This window comes from Lagopus leucura, unplaced genomic scaffold (assembly GCF_019238085.1).
Source record: "Lagopus leucura isolate 7727_CA_CO unplaced genomic scaffold, USGS_WTPT01 Super-Scaffold_100037, whole genome shotgun sequence".
Classification (NCBI taxonomy): domain Eukaryota; kingdom Metazoa; phylum Chordata; class Aves; order Galliformes; family Phasianidae; genus Lagopus; species Lagopus leucura.
Genome location: NW_024962286.1, coordinates 5,601,794 through 5,618,349, shown reverse-complemented (window position 1 = coordinate 5,618,349; position 16,556 = coordinate 5,601,794). Strand labels below are relative to the sequence as shown.

At 55.4% G+C, this 16,556-nt stretch overlaps 1 protein-coding gene across 1 annotated transcript in view; it reads right to left on the bottom strand.

Moving 5' to 3' along the window:
* The window catches only part of AJAP1 (adherens junctions associated protein 1), a 34,544-nt gene extending 17,988 nt beyond the window's left edge, over positions 1 to 16,556 (bottom strand). The window contains exons 1-2 of the mRNA XM_042883452.1: positions 16,479 to 16,556; positions 79 to 656 (exon numbers count right to left, since the gene is read on the bottom strand). Coding sequence (XP_042739386.1) covers positions 79 to 656; positions 16,479 to 16,507 — 607 coding nt within the window. The 5' untranslated portion in view covers positions 16,508 to 16,556. The remainder of the gene's footprint in view (positions 1 to 78; positions 657 to 16,478) is intronic.

Genomic DNA, 16,556 nt, shown 5'->3' with positions numbered 1-16,556 from the left:
ATCCCCAAAACCACGGCACAGGACCCCGTGTTCCGTCCTGCGGGTGGGTGAGCGCAGCGCTCGGTGCCTGCCTGGTACCTGCTGTGTCCCCCAGGCCACGGGGTGGACGCGCGTCCTTTCCACCACTGCTGTGGCCGGCAGCTGGCTCAGAGGTGCTGGCACGGCCACGGGGCTCCTCGATGCCCGGCGTGGGAGCTGGGCTGCTGGGGGTTGGCACGGTGGCAACGGTAGTGGCGGCGGTGGTGGCGGCGGCGGTGGTGGTGACGGTGGTGGTGGCGCCGGTGGTGAAGATGCTGGGCAGCGTGCTGCTCTCCAGGGAGTCCTCCTCACCCGTGGGGCCCCAGACGATGACCTCGGGCAGAGCTGTGGGCCGCCCATCACGTGGAGCAAAGCCGCGGCCTCGCAGCTGTCGCCGGGCGCGGGGCAGGGGGACGGGGGGTGGGCGGCGGGCACGGGGGGCACAGGGCCAGGGGGGGCTGGGGCGGCGGGGCTCCTCGCTGCCCCCTGTGCTCCACAGCACACCACGGGGCAGTCTGTGCCGCTGTGCCGACCGTGGAGAGAGACGCGTTCCGGCGGGCTCGCAGCTGGCAAGGTCCATGGCGAGGTGGAACATGGCTATCAACATCCAAGCATGGCTTCCTAGCGGGCAACCTGACCTGCGGGCAGACACAGAGCATGTTAGAAAGCAGGAGAGCGCGGGCAGCACGACCAACCCCTTCCACAAGCTGCGGAGCAGCACTCATCAGCCCAGCTACGTCTGACCCTGACACTCCCAACCCTCTCAGCACTGGGATGGGATGCTGCCACCTCCCCAAATGGCATCACAGGACGCTCCGGCCACCTGCTCCCCTTCCTGCTGCCCACGCGGCGACGGCACAGACACCAAAGCGACATCAAAGCCAAGGCTGCATGCAAGAAGAACATCTATGGGCATCCTTCCATCCCTCCATCTGCACCAGGAGCAGCCAGCAGAGCTGACCCAGGGGATGCAGCCCTCCCTCATTTCAGGGCTCCCTCACCAAGCGCTCAGTGAGCGAGCACACGGGAGCACAGCACGCTCGCTTCGCCATGCGTAACCCACTTGTCATTAATCAGGTCGCCGTGACTCGAAAGCAGCCCTCGCTCTCGCCGGGCGCAGGCTGGGCACGCAGCACCGAGCCCCACCGTGTGCTGCTGTGTGCGAGGAGCAAAGCCCCGAGCACGGAATGATGAGCAGCCGTTGAGCTGCGCCCTCGCTGCAGATCAAATGGAAACCACGCTGAACTGTCGGCAGGTTAATTATTTCAAATTTTGCTTTGATGTAAAGTGCCACCGCTATTTCATGTCAAATCTCTCTTTCTTCTCCGGTTGCATCTCGCCTTGTAAAGCTCTGCTCTAACTCATGTCTCCCCCTGTGATGTCAGCTCATGTGAAGCGCAGTGTTTCACTGTGAGAAAACACCTGAAGTACGCAGGGTTGGGTTTTTTTCCTGCTTTTTTTTTTCCCAGAAAGAAAAAAAAAATCATTAGGCCAAGGCCCGAAAATCTTTACTTCATTTTATTCAGCATTTACACAAGAAAGACTTTTGTTGGACTCAGCAGGAGTTAATGAGAGCTTTATACGCCTAAACAGACTAATCCTCCGCAGCGCTGCACCCCGTAAAGCCATTGGTAGCACCACAAAATGTGCATCTGGTTGACAGAAGAATTTGTATACTCCCTCCGTGCGTGAGCAAATGAAGCCAATGGAGATGACCTGGATACTCTGAGGCGCAGTCTTTTTCTGTTCAAAGCATCTTTTTTTTTTTTCCTCTCTCCCTAATTGGCTTTTTTTTTTTTTCCCAAAGCATAACAGCATTTATTTTGGGGAGGAAAAAGGCGATGCACGGAAAGAGTGCAGAAGGAGAAAGGGAAGAGCCAGAAACAGACGACATAAACCAAAATAGTTCAGGCTGGGGGAGGAAGAATTTCAAGATGCGAAAAAATAAAAATAAAAATACAACACAGGAACAAATGCATCGTTGGTGCATTTCTCAGAGCGCAGCACCAAAGGTGCCCTCTGTGTTGGTGGCACCTTGTCCCCAGGAATGGGTGCCACAGGTTTGGAAAGGGAACCAGGGGTATCTGCCCTCCTGTGCCGGCTTCACAGTGCGAGGTGTCGAGAGCTGAGCTGCACACTGACCCACAGTGTGGAAGCAACCAGATTTTGGAACAGAGATCATCCCCATGTGCTGCACGTCAGCGGCTCAGAGAAGTGAGAAGTCAGGCGTCCGGGTACCCAAAGAGCATTCAGAACAGGTTCACCTTAGCAATACTCACAGCCACGCCGTCACTCCAGTGGGCGTCACGCTCCATTTTAGCCTCTGCCCAACTCTCAATCCGAGCTGAAATTTCTCCTTGTGAGGAAGGGGAGGTGCAGGCAGCCCCAGCACAGCGCTTGGTCGTGCACACACACAGCAGCACGCCTCGCTGCCTGCCCGCTCCTCCACGAGGAAGGAAGCAGTGCAAATGAGGCACTTTTATTAATAACTGCCAAAGGAGGAGAAGGAAAACGCAACCAGCCCAAACTCAGCTGTCGCTACGGCCCTGCTGTTGTCTCTGAGCTTCTCAAAGACAAAATATCACTCCCCAGTACTCGGGGTTGGTGGCTCATGGACAAAGGCAGATTTCTCTTCCCATTTTCTCCTGCTTGCTGACAACATTCCCAAGTTGCAGCAGCAGCTCACAGGGCTCAGCTCCAACCCAAGCACCATTTCAGTGCTGCCCTGCAGCTGGGAGCAGACACAGCGTGCAACCCTGGGCATCGTGTGGGTCACAGCAGAAACACCATACCCAAGCACAGACAGGGACATTCCTCCTCCCACCCTCGCTGCCCAGGGCTCGGTCTGGCTTTGAGCAATGCCCCGAGGTGCTGTCACCCCCCGAGCATCCTCCTGGGCACCCCATGGGCTGGCAGGGCCCCAGGAGGAGACCGCTGGGCAGGAGCTGAGAGCACGGTTGCCTCTCTGGGATTTGGTGTGCCATGCCACGCGATCTTTGGAGGGCTTTGCAACAACAGAAGAGAAAGTGTCCTTCAGAATAAATAGCAGCGTGTGGGAGTTGCCGTCGCCAAGGCAACGCAGGCGATGCGTGCAGAGCGGCGCTGGGGATGCGGCAGCGCTGGAGGCTGCGGGGTCCCGGGGCTCTGTTGGGAGCAGCCCCTTTCCCTGACCCCATAGCAGAAGGGGGGACTGCGGCTCGCCACCCCAAGCTCCAAACCCCACATCCTGCAGGTGCCAGAGGTGACAAAACACAGGGCAGCCCGGGCAGCAGGGCCACGTCTGCCCCAGAGATCCATAATGGCACCACTCCAACACGAGCTACTCCATGAAAGCCCTGTGCCATGGGCATGCTGAAACTCAGGAGCTCTGTGCCCCTGTGCTCCTCTCACAGCCGGCTGCACATCCCTGCTCACCCCAGGAGCTGCAAGTCGCTGCTCTGCGGGCTGCCGGCGCGACTCAGAGGATGAACGATCTTTGCTGATGCATCAAATGGCACAAAATCCTCCTCCAACCACTTGAGCTGCGCTGCCAGGCAGCAAGCAGAGGCCAAGGAACAGCAGTGCCCTCAGTGCCACAGCAGTCAGAGCTCAGTGCAGCCACAGCTGCGGCTCCACAGGGACCCAGGGGGCAAAATTGGGATTTTGGTTATCCACGAGCCCCTGCCCACCCCCTGCTATTTTTCCCACTGCAAAGGATGGAGGGGAAAGCATGGGGAATTAAGGCTCTTTCTTGTGGGGTGAGGGAAGCCCAACAGAACTTGGAAATTCAGTCAGGAAAAGAGCAGAGCAGCAGGAAGATTTGAAGTGATGGAAACCCTTTATTGCCCTCCTTGCCCAGGAACCTTCCTGCCCACGTACGACCAACTCCTCCCGTGGGTTAATGGCTGTACGAAGGCCTTATTTTCATCCAGCAAGAAAAACTCCTACAAATATTTACACACCCCCACTGACAGCTACAAGAGTTGCTGGCTGATTTCAATGCAACTGCCCAGGTAATTACAGTGATTGCATGCACAGGGACCACGGGGGTGGCACCCCAGCAGCAGCCCCCACCTTGCTCCAGCAGCATGGAGACAGAGCAAGTTAAAAGGGACCATGAGCCAGGGTTTAATTTCCCGGCAGAAATAAAAACATGTAAATATTTAGTCATTTGTTTTCCCTCCCTTTCCCCCCTGCTCTTTTGGAAAGGGCCAACTCAGACATCAGCCATAAATTTCCGCCAGTGAGATTAAATCCCTCGGTCGGAGGCACAGCGGAGCGAGGGGGAGAAGCCGCCGGCACGTTCTGCATTTTAAGCTGAGCTCGTGACAGCCCACGCCAACACCACAGCACAGCCCTGGCCATGAGCACGGTGCTCCAGGCGTCCTCCAGCATCCCAGAGCATCCCATGGAGCACCTGCTGCAGCACAGCCTCATCGTGGGGATTTTGTGTCTTTCAGCTCCAAGCGCTTTGCTGGGCAGAGGCGATTTGTTTGCAGGGTGATGGAGATACCTGAGCTGAAGGCACTGAGAGCATTTCTGCCAGACCCGCTGCTTCGTGTGATCTGTCCTCCCCGTATGAAAATCCTTTTCCAAATCCTCTCCAATGCAGCTCTCTGCTTTGAAGAGCAGGGAGGCCGGCACTTCAGACACAGCTTCACTTGAGGAGCTGCACAGGCCTGATCTCTCCCATGCTTTGCATCTCAGTGACATCACCCCAGTGATGCTGTCATGCCCACAGCAGAGGTGTCACTCCCACAGGGCTCTGCCCATCTCTCCCCCTGGGAACACTGGTTCCCTGCCCATGGATGGAGCCTCACCTACTGCCAGGAGCCCAAGAGCACTAAGAGAAGCACTTTGTTAACTGGCAATCTCCAAGCACAGAAGAACCTCTCCTCTAAGATTCTCTCTGCTCTGCCATTACCTCCTCTGTTCTCACATCTCCCTCATTACTATGTGAAATAGTGTGGCAAACCCAGGTCCAAGCCATGCCACGAAGGGAAAGCATCTCACACTGCCTCAAGGCAAAGCGTGCTGCTGCCCGTTCTCTCCAGGTGCCAATGACATTCACGGATCCTGCAGGAAGGGCACAGCAGTGCAGGGACAAAACCCTCTGCAGTGCTGCAGCTCTCAGTCCCACAGCCCACGGGGTTGCGTGGCGCCATGGGACGTGGGTTAATCCAACAGCTGTATCACCAGGCTGAGCACCGTGTGCTGGAAATCCCTGAATTTGGTCATCTGTCAAAGCAATTAACCAGGATCAGGGCCATGGAGAGGCTTTGACAAATTGCAAAATACAAATTGTCAGCAGCTTGCAAGCCATTGGCAAATAACCCATTTCAGGGAAGCCTCAAAAGACGCACTCGAGTGTGACTCTAAAGGGCAGAGCAGCAGAGGTGCTGATTCGCATCCTCTCACACGGCGATGTTTGCCCTCCAAAACCAGCCCCCTTCTCCCATGACTGTGGAGACACTTCACAGGAGGCAGTAAATGCAGAATAGGCTGATTTTTAACGCAGGATTATACAAATGGAACCATTCTTCCATTTCATGCCTCATGTTAGGTAATGTATTGGTATTGCACAGGGAATCAAGGTTATGTCCTTGTTTGGATGATTTACGAACGGAGCACTTTACATCTCCAAACAGGGCGGAACAGAGACAGAACCATTCCCAGCAGGAACGGCAGGGCTGAGATGGGTGATGCTGGCTGCTCCAGGCTGGGCACAGCACCTTCATGTCGGTGTGATGGGAACCACGAGCACTGGTGCGGGAGGAGAATCGCTGCCTGCAGGCTCTGTGTCCTACACCAGAGCTCAGAGCACCACGGGAATACTGACAGAACTCCCTGGGTTTGCAAGGAGAAATGCTGCTGCACCTCAGGGCTGACTTTCACGCTGGAGCAAGGGGAAAGCAGCAGGTCCTTGGCCACAGCTGCCTCCTTCCAGCCCCGTGTTTCTGCACCATCCCTGCAGCGCAGAAACCGTCCTTCGCTTCAAAGCTACAGAGCCATTGCCATGGAAATAAAGCATCGCCATTGCATTCTGGGGCCAAACGCCCCTCGGATGGGCTGGGAGGGGGAGAGCAGCAAATTCCCATGTGTGGATAATAGGGATGGATGACACCGTGGGATCTGGGGGGCCGTGTGGAGCAGCGCTGTGCTGGGGCACTGCGTGGCTCCGTAGGACATCACAGTGCACCCAACCTCTGCCCAGAGCATGAGTTCCTGCAAGGTGATCATCAATGTGAGAAATCAGCTGCCAAGGTCTGGAATGTCAGGACCGGGTATTCAGGTGCAGCAGCCAGCTCAGCAGCGTCCAGGTAAATTAAATGCACCTCATCACCACCTCTCCCTGTTACAGAACTGAGCTTCAGGATTACCTACTAATAAAAGTGGTATTTAAACAGTTCCTGAGTTCCTTTGCTCCCCCCTCTCTCCCTGCAAGTAATTAAACTGACAACACCTCGTGTGGTCAAAGGGAGAGGATTTATGACAACAGAAAATGAGGCAGAGGGTGAAGCAGCCCAAAGCCCATTGCCAAGCTGGGGACCAGCAGATAACCCTGCTTGTCCAGGACCAGCCCGGGGGGATTAATGCTGCCCTGGCATCCCAGTGCTCCCGCAGTGCCAGGCAGCAGCAGAGCTGCTCCCATCCACAGCACTCCTGTGACTGCCTTCAGCTCACCCAGCTGCAAATAAATAATTTTAACATTTGAATAGCGGCGAGTGGGGAAGGCATAATTAATACCCAGCGGTATCTCCAATATGCTGATCCTGTAGCGCAGCCCCTGCCAAGGCTGTCAGGGAGCAGATCTGGCTCAGCAGTGCTGCAGCCCCGTCTGTTCGTACGTTTGGGTCCTGTCCTTCCAGCACACGGAAAGGTCGAGCCCGAGCCCGAGGTGCTGCCTGCATCCAAATGCACGCTGTCCCAATGCAAGACCATGCCAACACACCACAAGGAGCAGCGTGGTCTTGCAGAGCCACACCAGCAAGAGCAAAAACCCCACAAACAGTCCGAGCAGGCATAAGCGATGCACGCTGCAAAGGCACGAGCAGATCTGTGCCACAGCAGCCACACACCTGGTCTGTGCCAAAGCAGAGCCAAACACTCAGCCTGGGTTTCAATCTCAGCCCGTTTTCAAACATTCCAATGGATGCCAATGGGTTAGGGTTAGGGTTACGATGATGTGGGGCGCCCAACATCCCCGTGCACATTGCCACGGATGCTGGTGGGATGCAGGGTGCTCAGCATCCCGTGTACATTCCAATGAATGCCAATGGGACGCATTCTGCTCACCATCCCCACGAACACTGCGATGGATGCTGGTGGGACCTGGGTGCCCAGCATCCCTGTGTACGTTCTAATGGATGCTGATGGGACGCAGGGTGCCTGGTATCCCCGTGCTGGGAGCACCCTGCGCGGCACACACAGATAACAAGCAGCACCACAGATCTCCGGCACAGCCTGACTTGCTCTGACAAGGACACAGCATCTGTTATGGGCTGTTTTACCCGCTCGCGTGGGATTATTTCAGATAGGATTTGAAAAGCACCGGGGGCGGGCGGAGGAGAAGCCCAGGAAGGCAGCGCGTGCCTTCAGGCAGGGAAACGTCTTCAGCAGATTGCTGCGTCAAACCTGAGCTCGGTTATCCACCTGCTGCTGCTCCACAAAGCGCCCAGCCACAGCTCACGCGGCACCCGTGCGTGGGGCAGCTGCCCTGGGAAGAGCCGGAGCCTCCCAGAGACCTGGCTCAGCTCAGCACCGACAGAGCCAGCGCAGGGAAAGGGCCCCGGTGGTGCTCAGCCCAGCCGAGGTGCGCACACACCCAGGGCTGACCTGGCAGCCGCGGCGCCCAGGCTGTGCCAGCAGCACTGAGCAGCGGCTGAACACAGCGCGCATTTAGCCGACAGAAGGGCATTTCATCGCGCTGCCCGCAGCAACACTCGCCGTCTGTCCCGCCTGCACAAAGGGTGGCTGTGAGAGCTGGCTTTCAGGCTCGAACCTGCACCTGTCTCCCATTTATCTCCCTCTTCCCCCCCGGGATTTTGCAGCAGCGTTGGGGATCGGGCAGCAGCAAGAGCCTGCAATTCAGATGCAACCGACTGGCAAGTTTCTCCCAGCACCATTTCCAAAAAATCTTCCAGAAAAGTCACGATCTCAAGCTCCAGCCTGCATGAAAAATGGAGATAAGAATCCAGAGTGCTGCCCTTTCTGCCACTGCCCTGAGAGCTGGGCACCCCCCCTTCCAAAAGTGTATTTACAGAATGGGGCTGCTGAAAGGAAGGGATTGCACGGGGCACTAAACCCATCAGCTCACAGCTTATCCCTGATGCAGGGAAGCATAAATAAGGACAGCGGAGTTCAGCTGCAGGCCCTGTCCCACCAGACCAGACTCCAGCACTAACAGGGGACAGCAGCCCAGGGCCCCCACACCGTGTCCCCCCTTGTTCCCAGCACAGGCTGACAGAGGAATTACATTTCCCCGCAGTCACAAAGAACAAAGTCATATCCCTGCTTTGCTTGGGAACTTTCTCCTTTATCCGCTGATCCCCTGTGGAATCCATCCATGAACAAAGCAGGTTTTTCTCCCCCAAAACCCACTCCCAGGAAGGCGCAGACCCTCCCCACATCCTGAAGGGCCTTCCACAAAATCACGACATGAACTGTTATCACTTCTGACATTCTGATGCCAAAGCAGCCCTCACAATGCCCACGGGCTGCACGAGCCCAGCTCAGGACTGCCAGAACCCATGGCTTCCCCATGAAGAAACTGAGTGCTTATCTTGTTTTCTGAATTAATGTGCTCAGGCGCATCATTACAGCGTACACGGGAAACACTTTGATCTAAAAAAATAAGATAAGTCAGCTCAGTGTGCATTAAGTAGCAGCTTAACGAGTTTTAAAACAAAATAATTAAAATGGGTTCATTATACTGCTGTACCACAATACGACTGCATGGGAACGGCGCATCGCAGTTCACAGCGCTGCCTGCTGAGATATCCCACATCACAGAGGATGCTATCGCTGTGACAAAACCTGAGTCAAGAGCATCTTCTAATGTGATTCGTAACGATGATCCCCCAAGTAGCTCTGGTGTCCTGGGAAGGAAAACGAGCCCTGAATCCCCTCGAGTGCCACTTCCTTCATCCCCATCCTACAGCCAGGGCGATCAAACTGATGTTGGGAAATGCAGCTGAGCTGGGCAGCATCACCAGCACAGTGCCCACGGATGGTGTTATCTCTGTTCATAGAATCACAGGATCATTAGGCTGGAGAAGACCTCTAAGGCCATCACATCCAACCATCAATCCATCCTAACCATGCCCACCAATCACCACCACCACATCTCCACGGTTCTTGAATATGGATGTGACCCCACTGCTCCCCCAGGCAGCCCGTGCCAATGCATTACTGCTCTTTTGGAAATGTTTCCTAAAATCCAACCCGACCCTTTCCTGGAGCAATTTAAAGCCTTTCCCTCCTGTCCTATCAATTCACATCGCTGTAACTGAGATCCAGCCCTGTCTCTCCTCATGGGAAGTCCCAGGCAGCTCCACGAACACATGGATGCTCCGTCTGTCATCGAACCTCGGCAGTTGTACAGGGAAACGAATAAAGGGAAAGGGTAAAGGATTTCAAAAGACCCAATAACTGCTACAGAAATGGAGAAGATGAGAGAAATCAAGCTACTCAAAGGAAGCAGACAGATAGCTTTCAAGGAGCAAGAAATACAGTAAAAAATAGAAGAAGCCAAGCGCGCTTTGAAGGTAAGAAATGTCGATCTGAGAGCTGGGAGGAAGCAAAAGCAAAAGGATCCTGGCATGTGCTGGGAGCACAAATTGGCCAGGGCTGAGCACCGGGGCCATCAGCTGCTGGGGAAGCTTGGGGCCGGGTGTGCTTAACGGGAAATAGGGAACAGACCGAAAAGCTGAAGAAAAAAAGCAAAAAACCAAAACAGAAAGCAAAAGGAATAGAAATAGAAAGCAAGAACAAAATCCAGGGCAAAGGCTCTTGATCCCTTCATACAGAGGTTTAAATCCCCTTTTAGCGCCGAGCCGTTTCTTTTCCCAGGGGAGGAGCAGCTCGGCGGGCAGCACAGCTGGCAGCGCAGCCCCATAGGGGAGCTGAGTCACCCAGCGGGGCCCAGTGTGGCTGCTGGGCACACGGCAATGGGGGATGATTGCCAGTGAGTCAGAGAGTGCTGCGCCTCGCATCTCATTTCTGCAAGAGAGATTAAACTTTGCAGAGCGTTATCTTCAAAGGAGATGGAGGTCCCAGCCTGGCAGATCGGCGGTGACAAAAAGACTTTGCTCATCCCCTGGGTAAAGCTCTGCCATATGTGCTGTCTCCTGCAACGTCTCTGCTTTCCACGTTGCTCGCGGGCCGGCCCCAACCGTGCTCAGCCCAAGTCACCCCATAATTCCTCCTTCGCTGCTGATGTCCTACAGGAGAGGAACTCCAGGGGAAACACTTCATTAAAAAAGAAAAGAAGATGAAACTCTCATCCCTCAGCATCAACGCTCAGAAAGAGCAACCTCAGCCAAAAGTTATTCACACCTGAAGACAGAAAGGATTAATTAGAAGCGTGCAGTGCAGCAGGCTGAGCTGGGTGCCAGCACTGCATCCGTGTGCCAATGGTGTGCGCAGGGAGGGGGCTGGGATTGCATCCCTTCCTGCAGGGATCCCATCCTGCACAGCACATCCCGTGCACAGCTCCCAGAACAAATGGTTCCGTCCTCATCCATCACAATGAGCAACGTTCAATTTGCCAGAGAATGGGCCACTTTGGCAGAGGAAATTCTGAATATTTCACTTGAGAGGATGCAAAAAGAGTAGAGAGCCTCTTAGAAAACCAAGAAACAAAATGATGAATAATATGTTCAATCTTCTCAAGGAAAACTTAATAAGAAAACCTATGAAAGGCAACTACTTGTAGAAAACGAGTTTATTCTTCTCAGGAGCTCTTTGGAAGATGATGCATGCCAACATCTGAGATTGCAGCGCTTCTTTTATTTAATGCAAAGCCACTCCAGGCTCAGCTGGAGCTCGGGGCATGCAGAGCTGCTCCCAAAGCTTTGGGCTTCTGCAGGAAAAAAAGCAGAGCCCGGTGATGTCCGAGGTGGGGGAGGGAACGCAGCCACGAGCTGCCCGGCATCAATCACTGACGTCTCATTGGGTGCTTAAGTGGATGTCCTAATCCATGTCAATTAACTACCGCTTCATTACTTAAGTCCTGCAGACGAGGCAGGGAGATGCTATCGCAGCACAGGAGCACAGCTGAGGTCACGTATGGATGGTGGCAATTAGAGGGCCACGTCCCTGGAGGCAGCGATGCGGGGACGGCCCAAGGCACTGACAAACCCTGGGGATCCCCCCGGCCCCTTCTGCCATCCCGGCGCCGCGTGTTGTGCTGACAACATAAATTAGCACTGTTAGCTCTCGAGAGCCGTAAGTGTTGTCTTGTGAGCAGCAATCCATCAGCTCTCCCACACGGAGCCACAATGGCTTTATGTACAGCCAGGATGCCACCATTATGCAATTCCCATTCCCTATTTATAGGGCCGTAAAGCACCGCTGGGGCGTTTATCAAGGAGAGATTCTCCTGGGCGTCCCAGGGCGCTGCAGGACGGATGTAGAGCCAGAACGATGGTGAGAGACAGCACCAATGCTCTGCAAAGCACTGCAAGGAGCACGGCTGCTCGCAGTGCTCTGGGCCGTGCACACGGTGGGTCCCTTGGCTTCTCCCACATTAGGGCATGTGAGCACTGACAAGCTCTGGTTGTTCCGTCTCCAAGGTCCATGCTTGTGTTTCTCTTGAAGGAAACATGTTCCCACTCTCTGACTACATGTTATTCTCAAGGCAGCTTTTACTCAGTCTTTATGTTGAGACATGAACCCGGAGCGCTGTGGGATTTGCAACGCTCCCATCCGCTCAGCAGAAGGAAAGCTTCACCGAGCTCAGTGCTGCTCGCCTCATCCTGACCCGGGCCAGCAGTAAATTCACAGCATGGGCTCTGCCTCTCCCCGCATCAGAGCTGAGAATGAAGCCTTCCGTGAGCAATGAGCTTCGTTTTCATGTTTCTCCCAGCTGAAGTCCATGCACTTTCTTCTCCCCCGCAGACAGCAGAGCGCAGGGCCGTGCTTTTGGGCAGGCAGTGCCTGGAGGTGCTGATTTCCATGAACTGCACATTCATCTCCAGCCAAGCCTGATGTCTGCTTCTTTTATGGCCATTGCTTGGTACCAGAAAGGCTGAATCACTTGAAGAAGAGCTGCATCCTCCTGTGCTTGGGGTCACGTCCTGGGGCTGAAGCTTGGAAAGCAAAGATGGGAGAGAGCTAGGGGAGTGCTCCAGCCCCATATCCTGGACTGGGGCAGGGAAAGCACAAGGCAGCGTGGCCCCATGGCTGGAGCACCACCAGCACCCAACCCCACACTTTGATGCCACAGGAAGGTTTCATTGTGGGTTGCTAAGGCCGGAGAGAGGAACTGACAAAACCAGAGAGCAGCAGCAGTTCTGTGCCAGACAGAACCTCATTTCATGAAGAATCCTCGCAAAACCAAATTAATGTTGAAGGATAAAGGTAGGTAAACCTCCCACAGTTAAGTTCAGGCCACAGAGGCTCAGTTTAAATCTCCCAGCAGTTCTGATTTAATCAATGTATTTCAAAGTGAAATTAGATGAAGTACATCTCCATCACAGGAAATTATGTAAGCTATCAAAGTCTGGAGTTGCAGGTCCCGGTAAGAAGAGCCAGAGGAAATATTCACATCAGCCTTAATTCCATTTTTAAAGAGGCAGTTCAGGTCCGGATTTGGGTGTTATTCAAGAGAAAGAAATCATCCCGATGGTGAATGGCTCATCCTGAAGAAAGGAGCAGCCGCTATTTGGAAGGAGGATGGGAAAGCACTGACAAGGCTGCTGCCTGCCCCCTCCTCCCAACACACTTGGCTGCAAGGAGCTCCCAATGGAAGAGCTTCTGGTCCCAAACCCAAACCACACTGGGCCTGAATCACCACAGCCCAATCCCTCATCACCAGCACTTAATGAGAGCGATGGACACAGCCCCGAGGTGCAGCCCCAGCTCCTGCTCCTCCAGCTCAGCATCCCGATGCCTTAATCCCTCCTCACAGTCCTCTCCCTATTAGCTATCTTTAAAGGCTTAAGCACGCATATATTTTCATAATGAACCTCAGACGTGTCTGGAGTCATAGATTATTCACACCCTACAGAGTTGTTGTGTAGCAGCTCTCCCTGTCAACCTGTGTACACACACGGAGCTATAAATACGAAGAAGCAGTGCTGGGAGCCCTTTCGGATGAGGACAGGTAACAACCAGGCTATGGGGCCGCCCCCAGAGCCGCCCTGCACCTCGCTCTACTTTCAGTCCACACTCTACACACCGAAGAAAATTTAGCAATTCCTTATTTTTGGCAGATGACTGTTACATAAAGCGAGCCCAGGCTGCAGCATCCGAACGCCTCGAGCAGATGGGCAGCAGCTTCACACATCCCATGGACCCGCATGACAACGGAGGCACAACCGGCGGTGACGCAGGCGCTGCCTTGGTGGAGCTGCTGGGGGCACACAGACACGTCCCCACATCCCAGCCCCACAACCTGCCCTGCTGCAACCCCACGGAGCCCGGCTTGGGGTGAGCCACGGTTCAGCCTCATCCAGGCCCCCACGTGCCCGGCAGTGCTGTCACCACTACCCCATGCTCCAGGGAAGAGGCTGCTGAGCGTCGGCGCAGCCACTGCTGCCGAGGTGCGGAGCGCTGCGTAACGGCGCCCTTCATCCCAGCGTCACCACGGCTGCCAAGTGCTGGTGGCACCGGCTGAATTTCCGTGGCCATCACTGCGCCCGGGAGCAGCCGGCTCAGCCCTGCGTGGCTGCGGGATGAGTAAGGGCTCCTCGGTGGAGGCCATTAACTCCCACTGCTCGCTGCTCTCATTACTTCCCAGACTGCGAGGCTTGCATCTTTGACGTGCGGCTGCATCTACATCTGACAGCGTGAACCTGATGAGTGGAATTCACGGGAAATGTTTGCTTTGGCAGCAATGATCGGGCCCACAAAGTTCCCTCGGCGCAAACATAGAGGGATGTGTGCTTTTAATGAGTTGCTTTATACAATCAGGAAGAAACGGCCAACGATATTTTTTGCTCGTGCTGCAAATCACTCGGGAGCGGAACGCTGTAAAAACCGTGGCGTATCGTTTAAAATAGGAGAGTTGTAGCTATGGGAGGAGAGTCAGCAGGCACACAGCCGTCAGCCACCGCACGCACGCACTGACACAGCCCAATGCACACACAGCTGCTGGGTGTGCTCCAGGGCCAGCAGACGGCCCCCAGCCACCCCCACCCGTGGGCAGAGAGGACCCAGAGCTCAGCTGTAAGGCTGTGAACCCAGCCTGCTCGCAGCTCTGTGCAAAGTTCCCGTAGGTGAAAGCAAGGAAAGAAGCATTTTCAGCATGGGGGTCTGAAGGTCCTGCTTTGCTCAGCTTAAGAGAGCACGGCTCGTCTGCAAGGTCACGGAGCTGCCACTGCCCTGGGGCAGAAGGAATCCAATACAGAAAGAGCAGCACACACAGCAGCATCTCCCGGTGCCATCCAGCACACGGTGAAGCAGGCTCTGGCGAGGTCTGCTGCTCCTCTCGAAGCTATTTTTCTGGTTGTCTTTGAGAAAATGAGGGGAAACGGCATGGGAAATGTCAGAAATAAAGCCAGGAGCAATTAGAGTTAGAGAGAAGCGGGAGCAGCAGGCAAGGTTAGCAGGAAAGTTATCTCTTATTAAAAATAAAACACGGAGGGACTGCAGGCTGACGGGGTGGTGCGGAGGACAGGCTGGCAGCGAGGATCCAGGGCACGCAGCAAAGCAATTCACCGGGCAATTGGAGCAGAGAAGCAGCCGGCAGCTCCCATTTCCAAGGCTAAACTCCTCAAAAAATAAAAAAGCAGAGGGCGTCCTCTATTTCTAAGATTACAGTCTTCTGCCGGCTCCAGCCCTGGAAACAGCCCTCCGGTTCCACCGCTCTATTCATCTTCCACAAAAGAAATCCAAACTGGGAGGCACCCTGAAAAGCGTCTCAGGTGCTTCGCCCAGGAGCAGTTCCTAAGGTCACAGCAGAGCTTCAGACTCCCCATCCTTCCCCACGCAGCGCATCCCCACCCGCAGCCCCAGCCCACGGCGTGGGCACAGCCATGGGGATGGGGTTGGAGCCGCTGTGCCCACGGCTGTGGGTGCACAGGACAGCACTGCCTGTAGCAGATAAAAGCCAGAACACAACCGACGGCAAACACAGACGTACAACAGAACCCAATGGCCTCTCCCGATTCTTCAGCACAGAGAGAAAATCTGAGCTCAAGTTTCACCTCCCAGGGCTTTAGATCCGAAGCTCGAGCCCAGTGCCAAAGCCTCCAGCGACTCCAAAGGGCTGTGCAGAAGCACCCTTGGCATCACCCATCCCAACAGCGAGCAGGGCACCCTGCTGAGCTCCAGCTCTGAGGGACCCCTGGGAGCAGCAGGAGGGTGAGGGGCCCTCGAGGTGCTGCACAGGGCTGCTCCATCCATCCATCCATCCATCCATCCATCCATCCATCCATGTGTCCATCCCATGGCCACGCAGACCTCCTGGTCTCACTCCCTGGGGAACGCTGTGTATTCCAACCCCCATAGCCTTGTGTGGGGCAGTGGGATGCTCTGCACGCCCGGGAAGCACAGCCCAGTGCTGCTGAGAGCTGCACGCACCGGGAGCTCCGCGGAGGCAGTGCTGCCTGACCCGCGCCCCACGCCACCGCTCGATTGTTCCGAATGGGACTTCTCAGATACAAAATTGGGTTGGGGAGAAAAGAAAGCTGCGCACCTCGCACAGCAGCGTCCCTTTCCTTACCCTTACGTGCTTCACACACTGCCGCTTTAAATGTATTCTACCGAAACACGGTCAAAATAAACAAAAATCGGTATTCCTGCAGCTTTAAGGACAGACATGCAAGGAGAGGGCAGGGGCTGGGTAAGTAGCGCTCTCCAAACACAATGCCACGAAAATAACAAGATTTCGGCTCAGATGACTTCGCGGCGGTAATGAAAATGCGTTACATAACACTTTGCCTCCGTCTCCTCCGCTTTGCAATTCTCGATTAATCTACAAAACACATCCGTCCGTCCGTGGGCGCCGTACGCGTCCGGGGTGCCCCGGCCCCTCGCTTCCCCGGGAGCAGAGCCGGGCGGTGGGGCAGCCCGTCCGGGAGCCGCCAGATCACAGGGAACGGGCAAAGAAAAGCGGACGATCCATCTCACGTAGCGGGGCGACGAAAGGAGCCGGGAAGGGAGGCGAGCGGCGGCTCCCCGAGCGCTTCCCTCCGAGTCTCCGGGCGCGATCGATTCGCGCCCGCCGCCGCTCCCCGCCCGAACAAGTTCGCGATGGAAGTCCGGAGCCCCACCGCCGCCGCTTCCGCGGAGCGGCGCGCACCGCCCTGCCCTACCTGCTTCCCGGGAGCCGTTGTATCCACATGTTCACGTCTCCCGGCGCCGGCCCGGCCCGTCCCGGCGGGGCTCACCGC